Source organism: Zootermopsis nevadensis, unplaced genomic scaffold (assembly GCF_977971745.1).
Source record: "Zootermopsis nevadensis isolate Lab colony 2312 unplaced genomic scaffold, Znev_1.0 Znev_ptg000005l, whole genome shotgun sequence".
In the NCBI taxonomy this organism is placed as follows: Eukaryota; Metazoa; Arthropoda; class Insecta; order Blattodea; family Termopsidae; genus Zootermopsis; species Zootermopsis nevadensis.
The window spans coordinates 918,865-937,544 of NW_028259137.1; the positions used below are offsets into that span (position 1 = coordinate 918,865).

At 38.6% G+C, this 18,680-nt stretch overlaps 1 protein-coding gene and 1 non-coding gene across 12 annotated transcripts in view; one reads left to right on the forward strand and one right to left on the reverse strand.

Moving 5' to 3' along the window:
- Window positions 1-18,680, forward strand: part of Mctp (multiple C2 domain and transmembrane region protein) — a 245,213-nt gene that overhangs the window by 184,400 nt on the left and 42,133 nt on the right. For 9 of the 11 annotated variants that reach the window (XM_087343294.1, XM_087343295.1, XM_087343298.1 and 6 more), the window contains one exon: window positions 16,744-16,892. In XM_087343294.1, the coding sequence (XP_087199420.1) occupies window positions 16,744-16,892 (149 nt within the window). Of the gene's footprint in view, window positions 1-12,567; window positions 13,394-16,743; window positions 16,893-18,680 lie in introns of those variants that run through there. The other 2 variants (XM_022072963.2, XM_022072964.2) reach the window with 1 other exon arrangement.
- Window positions 157-260, reverse strand: TRNAY-GUA (transfer RNA tyrosine (anticodon GUA)). The gene is made up of 2 exons: window positions 224-260; window positions 157-192 (listed from the first exon to the last, which is right to left on the reverse strand). It is a non-coding gene; the product is annotated as a tRNA-Tyr (tRNA).

The window sequence follows — 18,680 nt, forward strand, 5'->3', positions numbered from 1 at the left end:
ACTATCCATGGCCTCCTCATATCTCCTCTTCCATTCGGCCCTCTGTTAGGACCGTCTGTCCGAGGCTTTGATTGAGGTTTCGAAACATCTTCCTTTTTACGGTGCAAGGCTGTTAGCCTTGCGACCAACCAGCATGGAGATTTAAAAAAAAAAAAATCCTCTGGGCCGGATTTGAACCAGCGACCTATGGATTACAACTAACCGGCACTAGAGTGCATTTTCACTACAGTCCACCGCTCTACCAACTGAGCTACCAGAGGTTGACATCAAACGTGTGTTCGATTCCTAATGTTTCTTTTAATGTACGTTTTAAATCATAATATAAATGAATAGTAAATAGAACTTTTGATGTAAATACGTCTATATTGAAGGGTCATTCCACAAAAAAGTGTTACGAAAAAGTGACAGGAAAATGTGTAAGATGGTTACCTAGGAAATATCAACAATTTTTAAATATGGACTGACAATAATGGCCAGCTTGTATGCATTGTTATGTTACCTAGGAAACGTCATCTGTTTACGCGGCATTGTTGTGTTTCATTATTGCCGTCAACAATGCGCTTTCGTTATTGCGGGAAGAGCTTGTAGAAGAAGTGCCTCGTGGAGTAGATAATTTTGTGCTGGTAAAAACGTTTTACAATATCACAAGTATTTATCTTATATAAGAATTATTAAGAAATCTATTGTTGCGTCATACTACGTACAAGATGGATGACATTGAAGCTAAAAGACTCCATAACGCAGATTATATGAGACAGTACAGAAAACGTTAAAAAATAGAAGTATTAGATAATGAACCTAAAGTTGTAACCATACACCTATTGATGATTGTAAGAGATTTATTGGAGGCCTTCGAAATGTGGTTGTACCGACGTATTCTCAGAATTCCCTGGACTGACCGTGTAACCAACAAAAAGTTCTCGAGAAACTCCTCAAAGACGTCGAGGTTGTTAAGACCATAAAAAAGAGAAAGTTGGAATATTTCGGTCATATCATGAGAAATATTTATAGATATGGGCTGCTTCAGCTGATAATCCAGGGGAAAGTGTTCGGAAACAGGGGACCTGGCAGGCCAAGAATCTCCTGGCTTCAGAACCCGAAAACTTGGTTCCCGATGTCCACTGGAGGGCTGTTTCAAGTAGCAGCCAGTAAAGCTCAAATTGCTATGCTGATCGCCAACATATGGAACGGATAGGCACTTCAAGAAGAAGGAGAAATCGATATAAAACAAAAACCTCGTCAATGCAGTACAAACAATACAGTGATAATGTGGCTGATAATACTGAAAATTGAGTTTTATTCGTTAGTAAATATTACTGGATGGCTTATGTTTTCCACATTATGTTTTGAACATCACAATATACGCATTTCGGTATTCGTCAAAAGAGTTCTACACGAATGTTTTTAAACACGTAATTTGAATCACGGTGGTCTAGCGGTCAGAACACTAGCCTTGTAATCCTGGGGTCTCGGGTTCGATTCCCGGCGGTGCCCGAATTTATAACTTGTGTTGGGCAAGGCCGTGGTCTAGGCAACACGGAGTTTTCCTCTGGGGGCTTCCCCGGTTTCTCCGTGGCATCCCAACAATTACTCCATTCACACACAGAAGAAGGCAATGGCAAACCACTTCTGGATCATCTGCCAAGAACGTATATGAACAGGTCCCAGTCCGAGAAAAGGATGGAAGGATCCTGTTCATATGGACCTGTCGTCAGACAGAACACTAAATAAATAAATAAATAATTTGAATCATATATGACTGCACTGTTGAAATGTGTTTGTGCGAATGCAACATACACATTAAAAGATTTGCGACATTTTGACTTGGATATTTTCCTACGGATCAACAACGCTAATCACTTGGATGCATAAAAATATAGACGCTCAGACGCCGCGGAACCGAGTTACACGTCAGGCAAACATATTGGTTGCGTTTGCATGATAGATATCTGACGTAAATGACTGCGATTAGTGGAACGTACAGATAAGCCACATACGGAAAAATACAAAAAGAATAAGAATTATTGGAATTATGACACTTATATGACTTTCAGTTTACGACGTAGAACATTTTAAGCTCTTGATTTTTCTTGCGCGAAGTATACATTTTATAATGTAAGCTTGGAAATAGTGTAGCTCAAATCTAAAAGTTTGTGACGATGGTGCGTTTTTAAAAATCATAAAATTGCACGACGTTTCGGAGTTGGGACTATCTCCGAAACGTCGTGAAATTTTTATGATTTTATTAGACGATGGAAAACTTCTTATTTTTTGTAAATAGTGTGTTCTGTATTGCTTGCTGTCTGCTTTATTTTTTTCCACGCTTGATATACAGCATGCCAATTTAAGAATTTTCGCTAGGCTTTGCCCAGATGATTTAGACTCGAAGCTAAATCAGTGGGTTTGCCCCATTATAATTCTCATGGCACATAATTACAGTTAGTAGCGATGAATTCACCTGACGTTTCGCTTTTTCACATTCTCTTGTTCTTGGGTTGTTGCTCCGTCTACTCTGGCAGAAGTTTACCGACGTGTCAGATGTCCTTGCTGCCTCCATCATCAGGGAGTAAAAATCTCAAATACTCCACTTATTCTTATCATCGTTTATAATAATATTCATGTTGACTTAAAACACACGAATAATTTACTTAATTTTTAATCGAATTCCTGGAGATATTTGTCGTTTTATGGCAAAACATTAAAACAAATCAATGACGCTAACTCACCCCCATCTAGAGCCGAAGTTAAGAATGAGTAGGAGCTACACCTTCTCTCCCCCCAAGTGCCTGCATGGCGTCTAGCTTACTTAGTTTACTTTCATGTCAAATAAGAACACTAACCTCACATTATTATTTTAACGGTAACTTACAAATGTGTGGAAACAAATTGTTCAGGGATAATCATCATTTATATAGGCAATTTATAAAAGTAATGAAAATATTGGAAGCTTGGGTGGTGATCGTATGTGACTAGATGGATGAGACGAGGAATGTAGAAAAGTTTAGAAAATTTCACATAGAATACCGAGAAGACAGTGTGGGAAAATATTAAGATTAGTCTTAGACAGGTTTGATAACAGGAATTCGAGACCTAATATAACTAATTCAGGATCGTTTGAAATTTTGTTATAACGGTGTTGAAACTTTTGGATTCTGCCATCAAGATGTTAGTTACGTTCAAATACATGCTATATTAAGCATGTCTTAACACTAGGTGTTAGAAACATCTCCATAGATGTTTTAAAAATATTTCACAGATGTCATAAATATGATTTTTACGAAACTCACAACCAATTTTAATATTTCATTGTTTTTTTGAGGTTTTTAGAAATTCTAAAACTCTCACGTGTTATACAGATGATCGGAACTGATAATGTAGAGTTCAGCTTACCCGACCTAAACGGGACCGAAGGATGGTCGGATAATACGGAAGACTAATGAAACAGACCACTTAAAATCATTTCAGTTCATAGCTATATTTACTATATTATTAAATTACAAATAAATACGTTACGTACACGGAGCTACAGAAGGTAGCCATCATCAAAACACAACGCGTCTCCTTATAACAAAATAACATGTTAATGATCTTTGGGAAATTACTGTTTAGTCTGATAAACTCTTGAAACCTATAGATACATTCTGTGAACAAAATACGTAATGTTTCTTTTGATCATTATTTAAGGTGGTACATATAGTTGCCACTGGGAAGGGATTCTTCAAGAAATTAATGGAGATGGGTCTGGAATTTCAGCTGTAGCTTGGGAATAGTGTACTGACGAGGATATCAAATTCTCAACGCTCTACGCGTTCTTGAGTAATTCAGCGTGGTATCAGATTACGTAGCATTATGATGGTTTAACATTCTCCTGATGCCTTTCTGTCTAAAACGCTCGTGTAACCTCAAGTAAGGCCCAGTGGAGTATGTTCATTATTCTTTGTAATTTTCTGATTCGCCGATAACAGTGTTGTACTACAAGAAATGTGGGAAGTTAGGTTAGGTTTGGTTAGGTTAGGTTAGTTTAGGTTAGGTTAGGTTAAGTTGAAGCAAGGGGTTTGATATTAAGAAAGCTAGGAAATGACTAGGGAAGGAAGATGCCCCCAGTACGTGGTGGAGGGGGTGATTAAGGTATAGATACCATTAAAATATACAGTGGATTCCGGTTAATTGGGACGCATCGGGACTAGAACACTTTGGCCCAATTATGCGAAGTTCCACGTAAAGAGTTAAAAATGTCTGTTCTTTAAGATTTGCCCCAAATAAACGGCCGCCCCGATTAACCGATGACCCAATTAACCGGAATATACTGTATTTAAATTTAAAAATGTATAGAAATTTTACCGTGACTGAAGATTTAGTATAGCCCTACAAGTAAATAAAAACACAAACACGACTTTTTTAAAAGAAAAATAGAAAATGTTTATTTCAGTCATGTGTAAGTGGGATAATAAACGTACAGCAGTCAGGAGGAATCTGTGCATTCCACGTCAGTTAATAGTAGAAGGCGAGGAAGGAAATCAGAGGGCTGGGAGGTATAGCAGATATAGTAGTATACGAGGTGCGATCGGAACGTTTCCAGACTGCGCGTATAAAAACCCGTACACTTATCTCAGGTATTAAATGCATCCATCACCCTCGAAGTAGTTCCCCTGGGAGTGAACACAACGATCCCAGCGCCGCTGCCAAGCCTGGAAGCATCCCTGGAAATCTTTCTTTGTCAGCCTGTCAAGCACCATCTGCGATTCTGCCTGAATCTCTTCTATCGTCTCAAATCTCCTTCCCTTTAGCTGAATTTTTATCTTTGGGAAGAGGAAGAAGTCACACGGAGCTTAGAAAGGAAGTTGGGGTCGGTTTTTGCAAGATCTTTGAGCTCCTGACAAACGAGAAGTCGATTCTGCTTCTGGTCCTCAGACAGGAGCCTTGGCACACACTTGGCTGCGATGCGTCGCATGTGGAGTTCTTCCTTTAGAATCAGCTGACAGGTCCCATAGTCTATCCTAACAATGTCGCACAAGTCATTGATGGTACGACGTCGATCTTCGTAACATTTTCGGGCGTTGTGCTCGAAGATGGTCGTCCAGAACGCTCGTCATCATCGACAGAGGTTCGGCCATTTTTAAAACGTGAATGCCACACAAACGTTTGTGCACGACCCATTGCGGACTCCCCAAATGCTTGCTTTAGCATTTCATAGGTTTCCGTAGCCGTTTTGGCGAGTCTTTGGCAAAATTTGATGCACACGCCATTCCGAAATCGCAGGAGGGTCGGTGTAATGCACTACCAAAACGCCCGTAACTAAGAAACAAATGCTAATTCGATGATGCCGGCTGGCACACTGATTCGCTATGAATGTAGGCCGCACCTCCTAGCGGCAGAAGCTCGTACTACATCCGGTTCGCCCTCTATTGACACAGTCTTGAAACTTTCCGATCGCACCTCGTATACTGTCCTCACTACAAACATTATTTTTCACCGGCAGTACTTTGTAGCTCGCTGTCTCTGTTCCCATGTCGGTAATGTCTTCAGTTTGCATAGTATACGCGTTTATTTTCACCAAAGCCAGTGATGTTATTAAAGAGCTCATGTAACGGGCTGTTGTGTATCACAAAGGGTCGAACCCCACCCAAGAAGATGAATGTCTGGGTTTTAGCGTCATATAGTATAGTAGAAATTTACCAGCGTTTCAGAGGCCCTTGCTGCCTCTATCATCAGGGCGATGGTGGAGGCAACACTCATTATTGAGGCTCTAAACATGTCTGATACGTAAGTAAACTTCTACCAGACTACACAGCAACACGGAAGGCAGCCATCTTTGTTCTTACCACCGTGAGAACCTTGAATCCTAACAGATGTTCCGCTTAAAGCGGAACTAATAAGAGACGTGAGAGACATTACATTTTAACGAGGAAAGATATGTTTTCGTCTGTGAAGTTTCCCAGGCAGTGCCAATTTGTTCTTCACTGAACTTCATTACAGATATAAATTTGTCAGTGATTTGTTAGGTTATGTTATGGTCAGTGTTATGAACCAAATGTATCAGTGCACCGAGTTTTAAGGAGTATTTTTGCTATACAGGAAACTCTCGGTTTACGAACGAGTTGTTCGTTATGTGTATCTTTCATTCCTGAGCTTTTACGATACGTATCGTATACGTTAGCAGCCATTTTAATGCACTAAAACCATTTACTAAACATCTAATGGTCTATACAATACGTTTTATTATAATGTATATATGGTTTATCGTATACGATACTTAACGTAAAATAAAATAAAAGATTAGTTTTATTAACCAAGAACAGTTCAGTATAATTATCATATAATATTTTTCTGATAATTATTGTAATAAATACATTTTTTAAAAGTTTATTTATTTAAATCTTACAATTATGTTCACTATACGTTTGGTATTTGGTTTTATAAGGAACTCTATCTATTGGCGACTTTAAGAACTTTTGAATGAATTGTGACGATCGTCAACCGAGAGTTGGCTGTAATGGTCTTTGATAATGGCTGACACTTGTCTTTGAAGAGAGACAACTTTAATCTGAATAAGCTTTGGTCGATTAGTGTACCTTTAAGATGATTTGTGAATAATACGTGGATAGAAGCTGTCATGATTAACGTGTTAGCCTGTCATTTTTTTTTCTGGAGAGACCTCGAAAGGCCTCGAAAAAATAAGGATAACACGTATCTGGGCCGAGATGTTGGCAACGGAACCAGGACCTCTCAATTACAAAACATTAATACTGGCTGCTCTCTCCTTTAACGCAACAAAGATAGACAGGTCTACTACGGAGATATCACAGCATCTGTCAAAAGGAACCGACAGTATTGATTTTAAAAATTCTCATTCTAGTCAACGGGAGCGAATCAAGTGTGTGACCCAGTGACCTTTATGACATAATCACGACGATCATATAAATATCGACCACGACTCGTTATGGAGAATTGATGTTTTAGGTTTTCATGCACTGAAAATGTGGATTGTGTTCTTGAGGGTGGTAACCGGAGTTTCGGAGGAATATATCGCTTCCATCTTCCGGATAGAAGATGATTTGTTTCTCCGAAACGCTGTTAACCATCTAAAGATCACGTGACGTCTCAACCGAGAAGACGCACAGAATTTTTCGTTTGGTTACGTGACTAAATACTGAGTGATGAAAGGTTACAACACATCTTGGCTGTTCCTGGGGGTTAACTAACTAACTAACTAGATGGCTTACCGAACCCGAAGGTTCATCACCGAATTAACCAAACCCTCCACCGGACCCCGTCATGGGCCAACAAAATCCAGTCTCCTTCATCTCCTATCTCCAATAGATCCCGCCTGACATTATCTTCCCATCTACGTCTAGGTCTCCCCAGCGGTCTCTTCCCCTCAGGCTTCCCAAATAGTGGACCCAACCAACCAGATGGCTTACCGAACCCGAAGGTTCATCACCGAATTAACCAAACCCTCCACCGGACCCTGTCCTGGGCCAACAAAATCCAGTTTCCTTCAACTCCTATCTCCCATAGATCCCGCCTGACATTATCTTCCCATCTACGTCTAGGTCTCCCCAGCGGTCTCTTCCCCTCAGGCTTCCCAACCAATACCAGGTGCACACATCTTGTCCCATCCATGCGCGCTACATGCCCAGCCCATCTCATTCTTCTCGACTTAATCACCCTCACAATACTGGGGGAGGAGTACAAATTTTTAAGCTCATCAAAATGCAGTTTTCTCCACGCCCCATCGTCTTCCCTCTTAGGACCAAATATCCTCCTCAACACCCGATTCTCAAACACCTGCAATCTGTGTTCCTCCCTCCGAGTGAGAGACCATGTTTCGCACCCATACAAAACAACAGGCAAGATTATTGTTTTGTATACTTTAATTTTCAGGTTCTTAGAAATCAGACGGGAAGACAAAATATTTTCAACGTATTTACGTTCTTGAAAACTCCCTCGAATGGTAAAACTTCGATAAGCGTTGTTAAGACCTTGTGGGGAAAAATGAGGTTAGGGGAATCTAAAGGAACACGAAACGTGATAGTCTACTTAATATTAATAAATCATCATCACGGGTTCTACAACCTATTACAGGCCTTGACCGCCCCAAATATTAATAAATGTTCTAATATAATTTTTGATGTCCATTGTGATGACTGCGTTTCTGGCCGAAAGATGTCATTGTGGTCGATGCATGGCGGAGGGGTGAGTAAGGAGGTGATTTACGGTAACTTTGTCTTTTTATGCAAGTAATCATACTTCTTATGTATGGTGTTGTGACAGCCTTCATCTACAGGTTTAAATTTTAAGCCCACCTCGGAGATATAAATGATCAACCAAGTTATCCGTGTTAGCCTGTTAGGTCTAATGAAAGTAACGCAGTTCTCTACAGAAAATTCTGTTAGAGGATTTACAAAATACTAATATACAATTTGTTAGCGGATGTGTTGATTAACTTTGGCTACATCATAGCTGCCTAGCGTCAGTACGTACGAGGTGCGATCGGAAAGTTTAAAGACTGTGTCAATAGAGGGCGAACCGGATGTAGTACGAGCTTCTGCCGCTACGGGGTGCGGCCTACATTCATAGTGAATCAGTGTGCCAGCCGGCATCATCGAATTAGCATTTGTTTCTTAGTTACGGGCGGGCGTTTTGGTAGTGCATTACACCGACCCTCCTGCGATTTCGGAATGGCGTGTGCATCAAATTTTGCCAAAGACTCGCCAAAACGGCTACGGAAACCTATGAAATGCTAAAGCAAGCATTTGGGGAGTCCGCAATGGGTCGTGCACAAACTTTTGTGTGGCATTCACGTTTTAAAAATGGCCGAACCGCTGTCGATGATGACGAGCGTTCTGGACGACCATCTTCGAGCACAACGCCCGAAAATGTTACGAAGATTCGGCAGGCCATTCACGAAGATCGACGTCGTACCATCAACGACTTGTGCGACATTGTTGGGATAGGCTATGGGGCCTGTCAGCTGATTCTAAAGGAAGAACTCCACATGCGACGCATCACAGCTAAGTTTGTGCCAAGGCCGCCCTCAAAGTTCAGCAGTTTTTGGCCTCAAACACCATGGCCGTCATCCCGCACCCTCCTTATTCGCCGGATTTAGCTCCGTGTGACTTCTTCCTCTTCCCAAAGATGAAAATTCAGCTAAAGGGAAGGAGATTTGAGACGATAGAAGAGATTCAGGCAGAATCGCAGATGGTGCTTGACAGGCTGACAAAGAAAGATTTCCAGGGATGCTTCCAGGCTTGGCAGTGGCGCTGGGATCGTTGTGTTCACTCCCAGGGGAACTACTTCGAGGGTGATGGATGAATTTAATACCTGAGATAAGTGTACGGGTTTTTATACGCGCAGTCTGGAAACCTTTCGATCGCACCTCGTATAGCATTTGTCTCTTGTTTTGTTTTTTAAGCGAGATGTTATCGTGCTGTGAGATAATTAAGCCTTACCATATTCTAATGAATTAGCTTACATGCATTTTAAATGCTTTATTTGTGCATAAGAGTGCTTCTCTTAGGGTCTATTTATCATTGGATAAAATTGTATAGTCAGGAGCTTCATAGACAATCAGCATTGGGTGGGTCGAGTATGTAGCACGTCTAAGAACGTTTGGTATAAACCGCCAGTACCAGATGTAATATAATTATGAAATTGGTTGACTACTTTGAGGGACAGGTCTGCATACACATAGTGATGTAGAAATATAAAATCACTGCAAAAAGTTGAAAGGCTTTCAAATGAAGGTGACTGTATTCTGGAATGTTTTGCCGTGTAGTCTGGTAGAAATTGACAGACGTTTCAGAAGATTTACTGTTCTATCATTAGAAGTCATCTCCCTGATGATGGAAGGAGTAAGCGTCTTATAAGTATCGGTTAGTTTCTACCAGACTACACGACGAAACTTACCAGAAGACGGTTATCTTCGTATTTGTCGCCGTGAGAACCTGGAGTCTCGCTGGGTCTCAGGTGAAGTGAAATGTGAACGGTATTGATTAGGAAAGTCGAGAGATTCTGTGACAGTGCGCATATCGTCTTATTCACGTTCCTGAAGGTCGTATCTGTGGACTTAATCGATGTCTTGCTTTCGGTTTCGATACAAAACATCGATTTGTTGGACAATTAAGAAAGTATCGAGGTATTGGATTGTGACATTTTGTTCATATAGTAAATTTGTGGGTTTTGTATGAATCTCAGAATAGACAATGATCATGTTTTTAAACAGCGTTAACCAGTCGATCTTTTTGAGGTAAAAACTGCATTATAAATATGAATTAGATTATCTTCATCTTCAAAGTTATAAACAAGGGAAGACAGGTGTAATACGTACGGGAATACACGGTTTCCAAACATGTTCTTTGCACCTTTGCAATTAATATCGATTTGGAAATTTTTACCAATTCACTCGCAAAAGAAGATGGAGGGAATTGCAGTCCATTTTAAATACTTTCCACTATTGCATACTCAGACATAAATTTTAAACTTTTTCTTTCTTCTCTTATGGTTAATTTGTTTGTATAAAACTTAAGAGGAGGGCATAAGGAATTTAATTATTATTATTATTTAGTATTATTTATTTTATTTAGAATTATTAAATTGAATTATATTACTTAGGTATCATATTTAGCCCATTTATTTGTGAAATATGATTGAATAAATGAATCGAATTATTATTATTATTATTAATATGGTACATTTATATATTTAGTTTCATTTGTTTGTTTTACTTTTATTATTATTGAAATAAATTAATTACTTATTATATTTTATCATGCACTCTGGTTTAGTGCTGTTATTGGCCTTTTTGGCTGTTGTCAAGCACTTAAATAAATGAATTTAATTGAAAAATCTCAAATAGAAGTCTTTTTGTACGGCCCGCGAGCTAAGAACGGATTTTACATATTTAAATTCTTTGAAATTTCAAAGTACGCGCTATAACGAAACAGCCGAGTTGAGTAGTTGAGAGAAAGACCGTATGTGGCGCTCCTATAGCTTCGCATTCTTACGCTGCTTGGCGGCCTTGGCTGTGACATTCGCAGCGTTTCCATTGCCACATGTATAGCTGTTCTGTGACATTTTGTTCTCATTTTATTACCCTTGAGATGAATACGGTCAATTAAAATCATACGCTCGGGGATTTATATCTGTATTTGGCAGCACCTACCTGTGTGAAAAGACATTTTGAAAGATGAAATATGTAAAATCTCAATACAGGTTAGCATTAACGGATGACCATTTACAATCAATTTTGATGATAGGGAGTACTAAATTTAAACCTCAGTTTGGTGAAACGTTATCTCATAACAGGCAATTCCATTCTTCTCATTAGTAGAGCTGTATTTCAAACAATTGTAGTTTACTTATTATTATTACGTTACATTTTGTCCAATAAGTTTGTTAAAACTTGGTTTTTTCTTGTTACATAAGTAGACTTACCTTTATAAATATCCTCGAGTTTGCCTCTTGGCTCGCAAAGCCTAAAATATTTACTATTTGGCCCTTTAGAAAAAATGTTTGCCGACCCCTGTATTAGACCATTAAGTGCACTATACTATATAGATATGTATACTTCAAGATTTGTCGCAAGCTATTAACTTCAGAGTAAAATAGACGTTTGTTATAAAACAAAGCGTTTTCCTATTTTGACTATACAGACAACTTTCAATTGAAATTTTACAAGCCAGTCGTATTTTGGTAAATCAACTGATGTAAATTAGCTACGCTAAGATCCCTATCGACTTTAATTGTTTTATTATTATTATTATTATTATTATTCCATCTATTCACCACTTTATGTGGTATGTACTCCCATGTACCCGAGGCAGACCTTGTCCCTAAGGTGCATATGGCAGCAGCTATTTCCGGGATCCATATTGTTTTTAGCAAGTGCCACACGTATTACATAATTTTATTTTATGACAGCGTCTTTCGAATGATGTATGAAGATCCCAAAATGGCGGTCTTCTGCAGTTCCCTGATGTCGTGTTCGCCCGGGATGTTATTATTAATTTTCTTCTTCTTCTTGGAAAGAACTTTAAATTTGTCGGGCATAACCTCAAACGTTCGCATCGTCGCCATGTTTCAGTTGACTCAGATTTTGCCGCCCTAGCCTAGTCGTTAAACCGGCTGTGGACATTGGTATTACTCATTGTACGAAAATTAAAACGTACAAAGATGGCTGTCTTCTGAGTTGTAGCGTCGTGTAGAAGTTTGCTGACGTTTCAGAAGTTTTTGTTTATTCCATAATCGCCCTGATGATGGAGACAGCGCTACAACCCAAAAGACAGCCATCTTCGTACTCAGCCCCGTGAGAACCTCAAATGCTACTATAAAAAGTAGAAGCTTGGGTTAACGTTTAGTGACATGATGTAAATTTCATATTTAATCAAAATCCGTCCAACAGTTCTCCAGTTCAAACACGTGGACGGATAGACGCACGGACAGACACGTTCATTTTGTGTATACCGTGCAAAAAACGCACAATAACGAGACTCGCGATTCAAGTTCCGTGGTTGTTACGTACTGCGCTGGCGCATTATAGGTGGTTGGCCTTGTGACGTTGTGTCACGTGGATTCCACATTGATCTTATGTACTAGGAGTATTATAGGCGTGCGCTTGAGGTGGTAGCAGAATACTTTTACCTGCTCAATGAGAAGAGTATCTTGTTGTCAGACGCAGGATTAGTGCAGAATGTGTGAGTCGGTGGCTGTGTTATGTTATGGAAGAAGTTGTAGTAGTATTCAAATGGAGAGAAGATTAAAGCGAGTGTTGTGTGAGTGTTGTTTTTTATGGTAAACATGGCGAACTATGCAGGTTGAGGCGAGTGCCCTTAGGCGTGTGAAGACGAAGCTGGCTCGTCTGGGAGATAGATTAAGGAGAGACGAAGAACAGGAGGTTGGAGGAGATTTACAGGTGTTGGATAATGAACAGCAGCCTACCAACCGTGCTGGCGTTCCCAGACATCTACTACGGCACATACTGTACCGAGGTGGCTCTGCATCAACAACAGGTGCTGAAGGTGATGGTGATAGTTGTGATTCCGATACGGAACTTGACAGTAGCAACAAACCTAATCGCCTACCTCATTTGTCACGTAATTCTGACACGGAATATCAACCAGTTTCGGGCGAGGACAATTCAGATGATGAATCTGTTTCTAAGGCAAGAACAGAAGCCTCGTCACCACAGCCTACTCAAAGAGGTCTACGAACATGTGGAATACGTAGACCGCTTCTACCACCGAGAGCGGCAACTTTGGCCGAATGTCAAAGCCCACCGCCTTTGATAGTGGACGAAGGACCAAGTTCTGCACCAGACATTCCGTTACCTGAAGGAAGTATTCTTGAAAAACTGGGACAGAGACTCAAGGAACGCAGTGACAAAGTTCATAGGGTAAACTCTTGTTCCGTATCAGCCACGAGTAACCATTGTCATAGATTTTAAAAGCTTGTAGGTGTATTTTGCAGGTTTTATTTTTTTCCAAGAGCATCTGTATGTACGCCTTTTTCTCGTTTGCTTATTTAGTTCCATTTCCCGTGAAACATTGATCTCTTATCTTCGGTTTTAGAATCATTAGTTTTTACGTTTTGCCGTCTGCGCAAGCGTGATGTTTTTTTGTTTTGTGTTTTTCCCCCGTGAGAGCATAAAGTGCATCATGAATAATCCACATTCAAATCACCGAAAAACAACTCTTCATCAGAATACAGTAATTTTTTTGTCGCAGTGGTTTCAACGTCGTGTCCAGAAATAATTTTATCTGAATGCTAACGAAAGTCACCAGCGTATGTTTATATCGGCCATATTCGCATGTTAAATTACTGATCATTCTCGTGTTTTGTAGTTTGGTTATATTTTATCAATGGCTGTGTGTTTCAACCTTTTATTCATAGTCAGTTCTTCCATACGACATTTTAATTGGTTTAGTTTTCTCCCAATGTAGTGACTGAACAATCACAGTTTGATTGCATTCAGGGGCAGCACTGTGCCCACACTGTCTCTGGGGTCTACCCAGCCTCCTATCAGGTGGGTACCCCAGATCTCCTTCCAGGAAAAGCAGCCAGGGCATTGAGCTGACCATTTACATAACATGGTTAAGAATACATACTAATGCACCTTCTTGCCTGCAAATATCTTCATAAATGGTGCTTATTTAAGCACAAAGAATAACTTCCTTTGTTTTGTGAGGTTTGAAGTTTGGTGACGATGTTGATGTTGTTTTGGGTTTTGGTGCTGCATGGACTGGCCAGTAGATGGAGACAGTGTGCATCTCTAAAACATTGGCATCTTACCAGCCAATCCACATGGCACCAGAACTTGAAAGAACATCAACAAATTATTTTATTGTTGTCACTATATGTCCTTAAATGACAATATTTATCACCATTACATTATTTAGCATGCAGATTCCAGCCTCCTTGGGCTATCTTTTATTTCCTACTAGTAACTGTATGTACACATTAGCCTATAGCTGTGCATTATTTTATGTAATGTTTACGAGACATATAAACATTATTTTTCATAATATTTGAAGGAGTAGGAGTTTAACATGTACACAAAGAAGGAAATGAGACATGTGGCAACACAGCTCAGTGAATGGTATAATCAAAATGGAATGATAGTAAGTTGAGGTTTTTAATTTTGATGGAACAATTTCTTGTAATTGTTATTTTAAATTACAAAAAGAAAAGAACTTGGTGAATTAAAACAAATGGAACAGAAGAAGAAGTTTATTAGAATTGTGCAAGTGATGTGAAATGAACATAATAATACATTAAATATTTTAAATTTGATAGAATAATTTTGCATAAATAATATTTTAAGTTTTAATATTTGAGAAACCTGGTGAATTAAAATTGCAAAGTAGAATAAATATAATGAAATTCATATGTCAGAATTGTGCAACAAATGTGGAATAATATGATAATGATGCAACTCAATGAAGATTTTCTGCAGTGACATTTGAAATGCGCGTTATTTTGTTTCGGTTATTCCAATGTGTGCGGGTAATTTTTTTATGTTCTTCAAAAACTCTGGAAAGATAGGAATCCAGTGGTGATAGATCTGGGGATCAATGGGAACACAAGTTTTGAGAAATGTGACCACCAAAGAATTTACTCAACATCTGCATTACTGAATTTTCTGTGTGCAATGTAGTCCCATATGACTGAAACCAGTGCATCAACTTTCAAAAGGGAAATTAAATTTATAATAAATTTTTGGTAACATTCAGCTGTTATTGTTTAACTAAAGAAAATGGGACCAGTTATCTTCTGTCAAGAAACAACACACCATACTCTGACTTTAAGGTCTTTGTATGCAGGTTTTCAGCACTCCATTTTTGCTATTAATGCATCCACTTAGGCGGAACCATACTTTATCATTGTAGAAAACTTTATCAGAAATGTCTGTACTCCGTGGAATGAAATGCGTAAACCATCTGCGGTACTGAAGCGGTTTTTCCCCATCAGGTTCCTTGTGTTTGTATGTGACATGTACACAATATGGATGAAGTTTTTAAAGTCTTTGTAGGCTTGTATACAATTCATTATGATAATTCACTGTATAGAGAAAGTTTTCTCAGTAACTTTTGTGGAGAGCGTAACAAAGTTTGACAAATATCATCCAAATAGTTGCCACTTAATACCAAAATTTTTTCATAATGTTTTTTGTCGTGGACACTTCCTGTGTCACAGAAAAGGTTCACCAGACAAGATATTTTCGATTTGTTTGGCACAGGAGAATTGTGAAACATATCCCTAACCTTATTCGGGTGAGTTAAATAGGAACGAGATGCCAGGTGGTGCTGGAAAATGAACACTCATTGCACTCGTTAAAAAAGATATCTTTGCACTTTAAATGTTGAAAGACAACTGACGGACTAGTGCGAGCAGGTTATGTGATGTGTCTTTTGTACACATAATTTTCTGATTACTCTGTATTACCATTTTAAAATTTATATCTTTGTTGATGCACTATAAACATCCAAGACACGATTTAGTAAGTGTAATGAAATAGCAGAAGGTAACTGGCGGCAAAATGTTTTTAGCATCTGTGAGAAACATTTTGTTTCTGTTGAAGGCACATCAGGTGAACGTGTTGTCTGTTGATGAATACTTTCTTTGGGGATGTTGTGCCATGTAGTATGGTAGAAGTTTACCAGAATTTTAGAGGTACCTGCTGCCTCAGTCATCAGGAAGACTAGGAAGTAGCAGCTTACTCATAACCCTCATTATGGAGGCAGCAAGGAATTCAGAAACATTGGTAAATTTCTACTAGATTTCACGGTGCTACAACCCAGGTGACGGTAATTTTTATACTTGTCACTGTGAGAACCTGTAGTCTCACACGGTATCCATTGTTTTTGTGAATTTGACTCCACTTAAGCTGTTGCTAATATCTGTATTACCAAGTTAATTTTGTGACATAAAATTGTTGGTAAAATAGTTTATTATAGTTTATGAGAAAATTACTGTGTGTGCGCATGCATGCACACGTTTAGGACATTTTCTCAGGCAGTATGTAATGGTATATCAAACCCATTTCGTTTTAATAAAGTAAAATTAAAATCTTTCAGAATGACACTTTAAACACTTATATTTTATGAAAGAAGTTGAAATGTTTCCTCTGACTTTACATGTCGCAATATCTGACGTATGTATGCAAATTAAGTAGTTTTATATCAACTAATTTCTGTGCTCAGAGACGTACTAAATGAGGTTAATGTAGTAATTTTTGTTTTGCAGTATTTCCAACGTAACACAAAATTGTGTGATGTAAACCGGAGACTAAAGAGTCAGATATGGAGTTCGGTCGTCACCATTGTGCTTGTGGAGGGGAAAAATCTTCTTCCTATGGACATTGATGGTTTCAGTGATCCTTATGCCAAATTTAGGTATGCTAACTCCATTGTAACATTTGTTGAATTTTTGGAGGTACCTTACTTTTTCATCTTCAGACATTCTCATATTTGTTCACATATGCATGTGTGTGTGAGTTTACTGTTTAATGAACAGGATTTTTAGGCAGAATGACAAGCATGTAAAATTTTAAAGACTTCTGTTAAAACCTTGCAAAATGTAACAGAGCATGAAATAATGCTGTAGTATGTTAGGCCCTGTCTAGACAGGTTGTTATTAACCAATTTGCATAAACCTAAGTATGCCTCTGATTAGGTTTTGTTATGTATGATTTGAGGTTTTCACAGCGGTGAGTATGAAGATTAATGACTTCTGGGTTGTTGCGACATGTGGTATGATAGATGTTTACCGACGTTTCAGAGGTCACACTGCCTCCGTCATCAGGGCGATGAATATCAACGTTGGTAAACATCTACCACACTACATGGCGCATCAACCCAGAAGATAGAAATCTTCAGGTTTGATTATGTTTCTAGGTGTCAGGCGAGAATAAAAATTTGCGTAAGCTGACACAATTTATGTATGCGTAGCTAATTTACGTTGTCATAATTAGGATCGCAGTTGCATTATGAATGCTAACTTGACCTTTGATCAGAAGATATAGTACATTGTTTTACCAGCAGATTTGACTTTTGAGTCTCAGATACTTGACACTGGAAAGTGTTCCTGTCTTTTAATTATTTGTTAAACTTTTTTGTGAGATGGCAGGTTCTTATAGTCGCAGATGTGATGATTACTCTTGTGGGATGTTTTGCCATATTATCTTGTGGGAGTTGGTAATACTTTCTTTCATCTGTAATTCTGATTATGGAGGCAGTAAGCACCTCAGAAATGTCAGTTTCTTTGAGAGTACATGGTACATCATCCCAGAAGACATTTTGAAAATGTTGTTCTTTTTTGTGTTTGTGTGTTTATAATCGTTAAGTATTAATTTTAAGATTGTTGTTAAAAGAACTGGAAGTTGCTAATCACAAAAGCAAGAGATAAAATGACAAGTGAACTATTTAAATGAAATATTCGTACTGGTACATTAATATGAATGGTAAACCAAAATGAAAGTCAAGTATTATTTTAGTATATTTTTTACTGCAACTGTCCTCCATATCTGCCAACCATTTTTTTTATATTAATATATTACTAAAGACAGCAAACAGTAATTGGACTTGGTATTGTCATTAGCTCTCTCTACAGTACTTTAAAACATTTAATTTACTTTAGACATGTCCTTTAATTTGGAAATATTTGTGTTTCTTATGGAGCTGAAGTCGGTGTTCTGGCTTGTGATGCCATGTCGACTAGTAGGTACCTATAAGATAACGTGGTGTCACAACCCAGAACATCAACATAACTATGGATACAACGTAAAAATGGTACATTTGACTGATTCGGAGGAAAGATGTTACGGACTTTCTTATATAAATATATTTTATTTTTTAGTTCCTTGGCTCCTTTTTAATAATGTCACATTCTTGCTTCAAATCGCTGTATTTATATATGACAGTAAGATGATTAAAGATGTCGATTCCTTGGAAAGTAAAGTTACATTATGTGCATATCCCACAGCATCATAAGATGGCAAGTTGTTACGTCATAATCTAAAGTCTCTTGGATAATTACACACCTTGAAATTGTTGGAGGTTGCTGAAGATCCTCCTATGTAAGACTCTCGGACTACAAGCTGCATCAGGTGGCTGAAAGGTGAATAAACCATATATTCTGCCGTTTTGAGAACATCCTCCATTCTCTTCCTCAGGGCTGCTGGG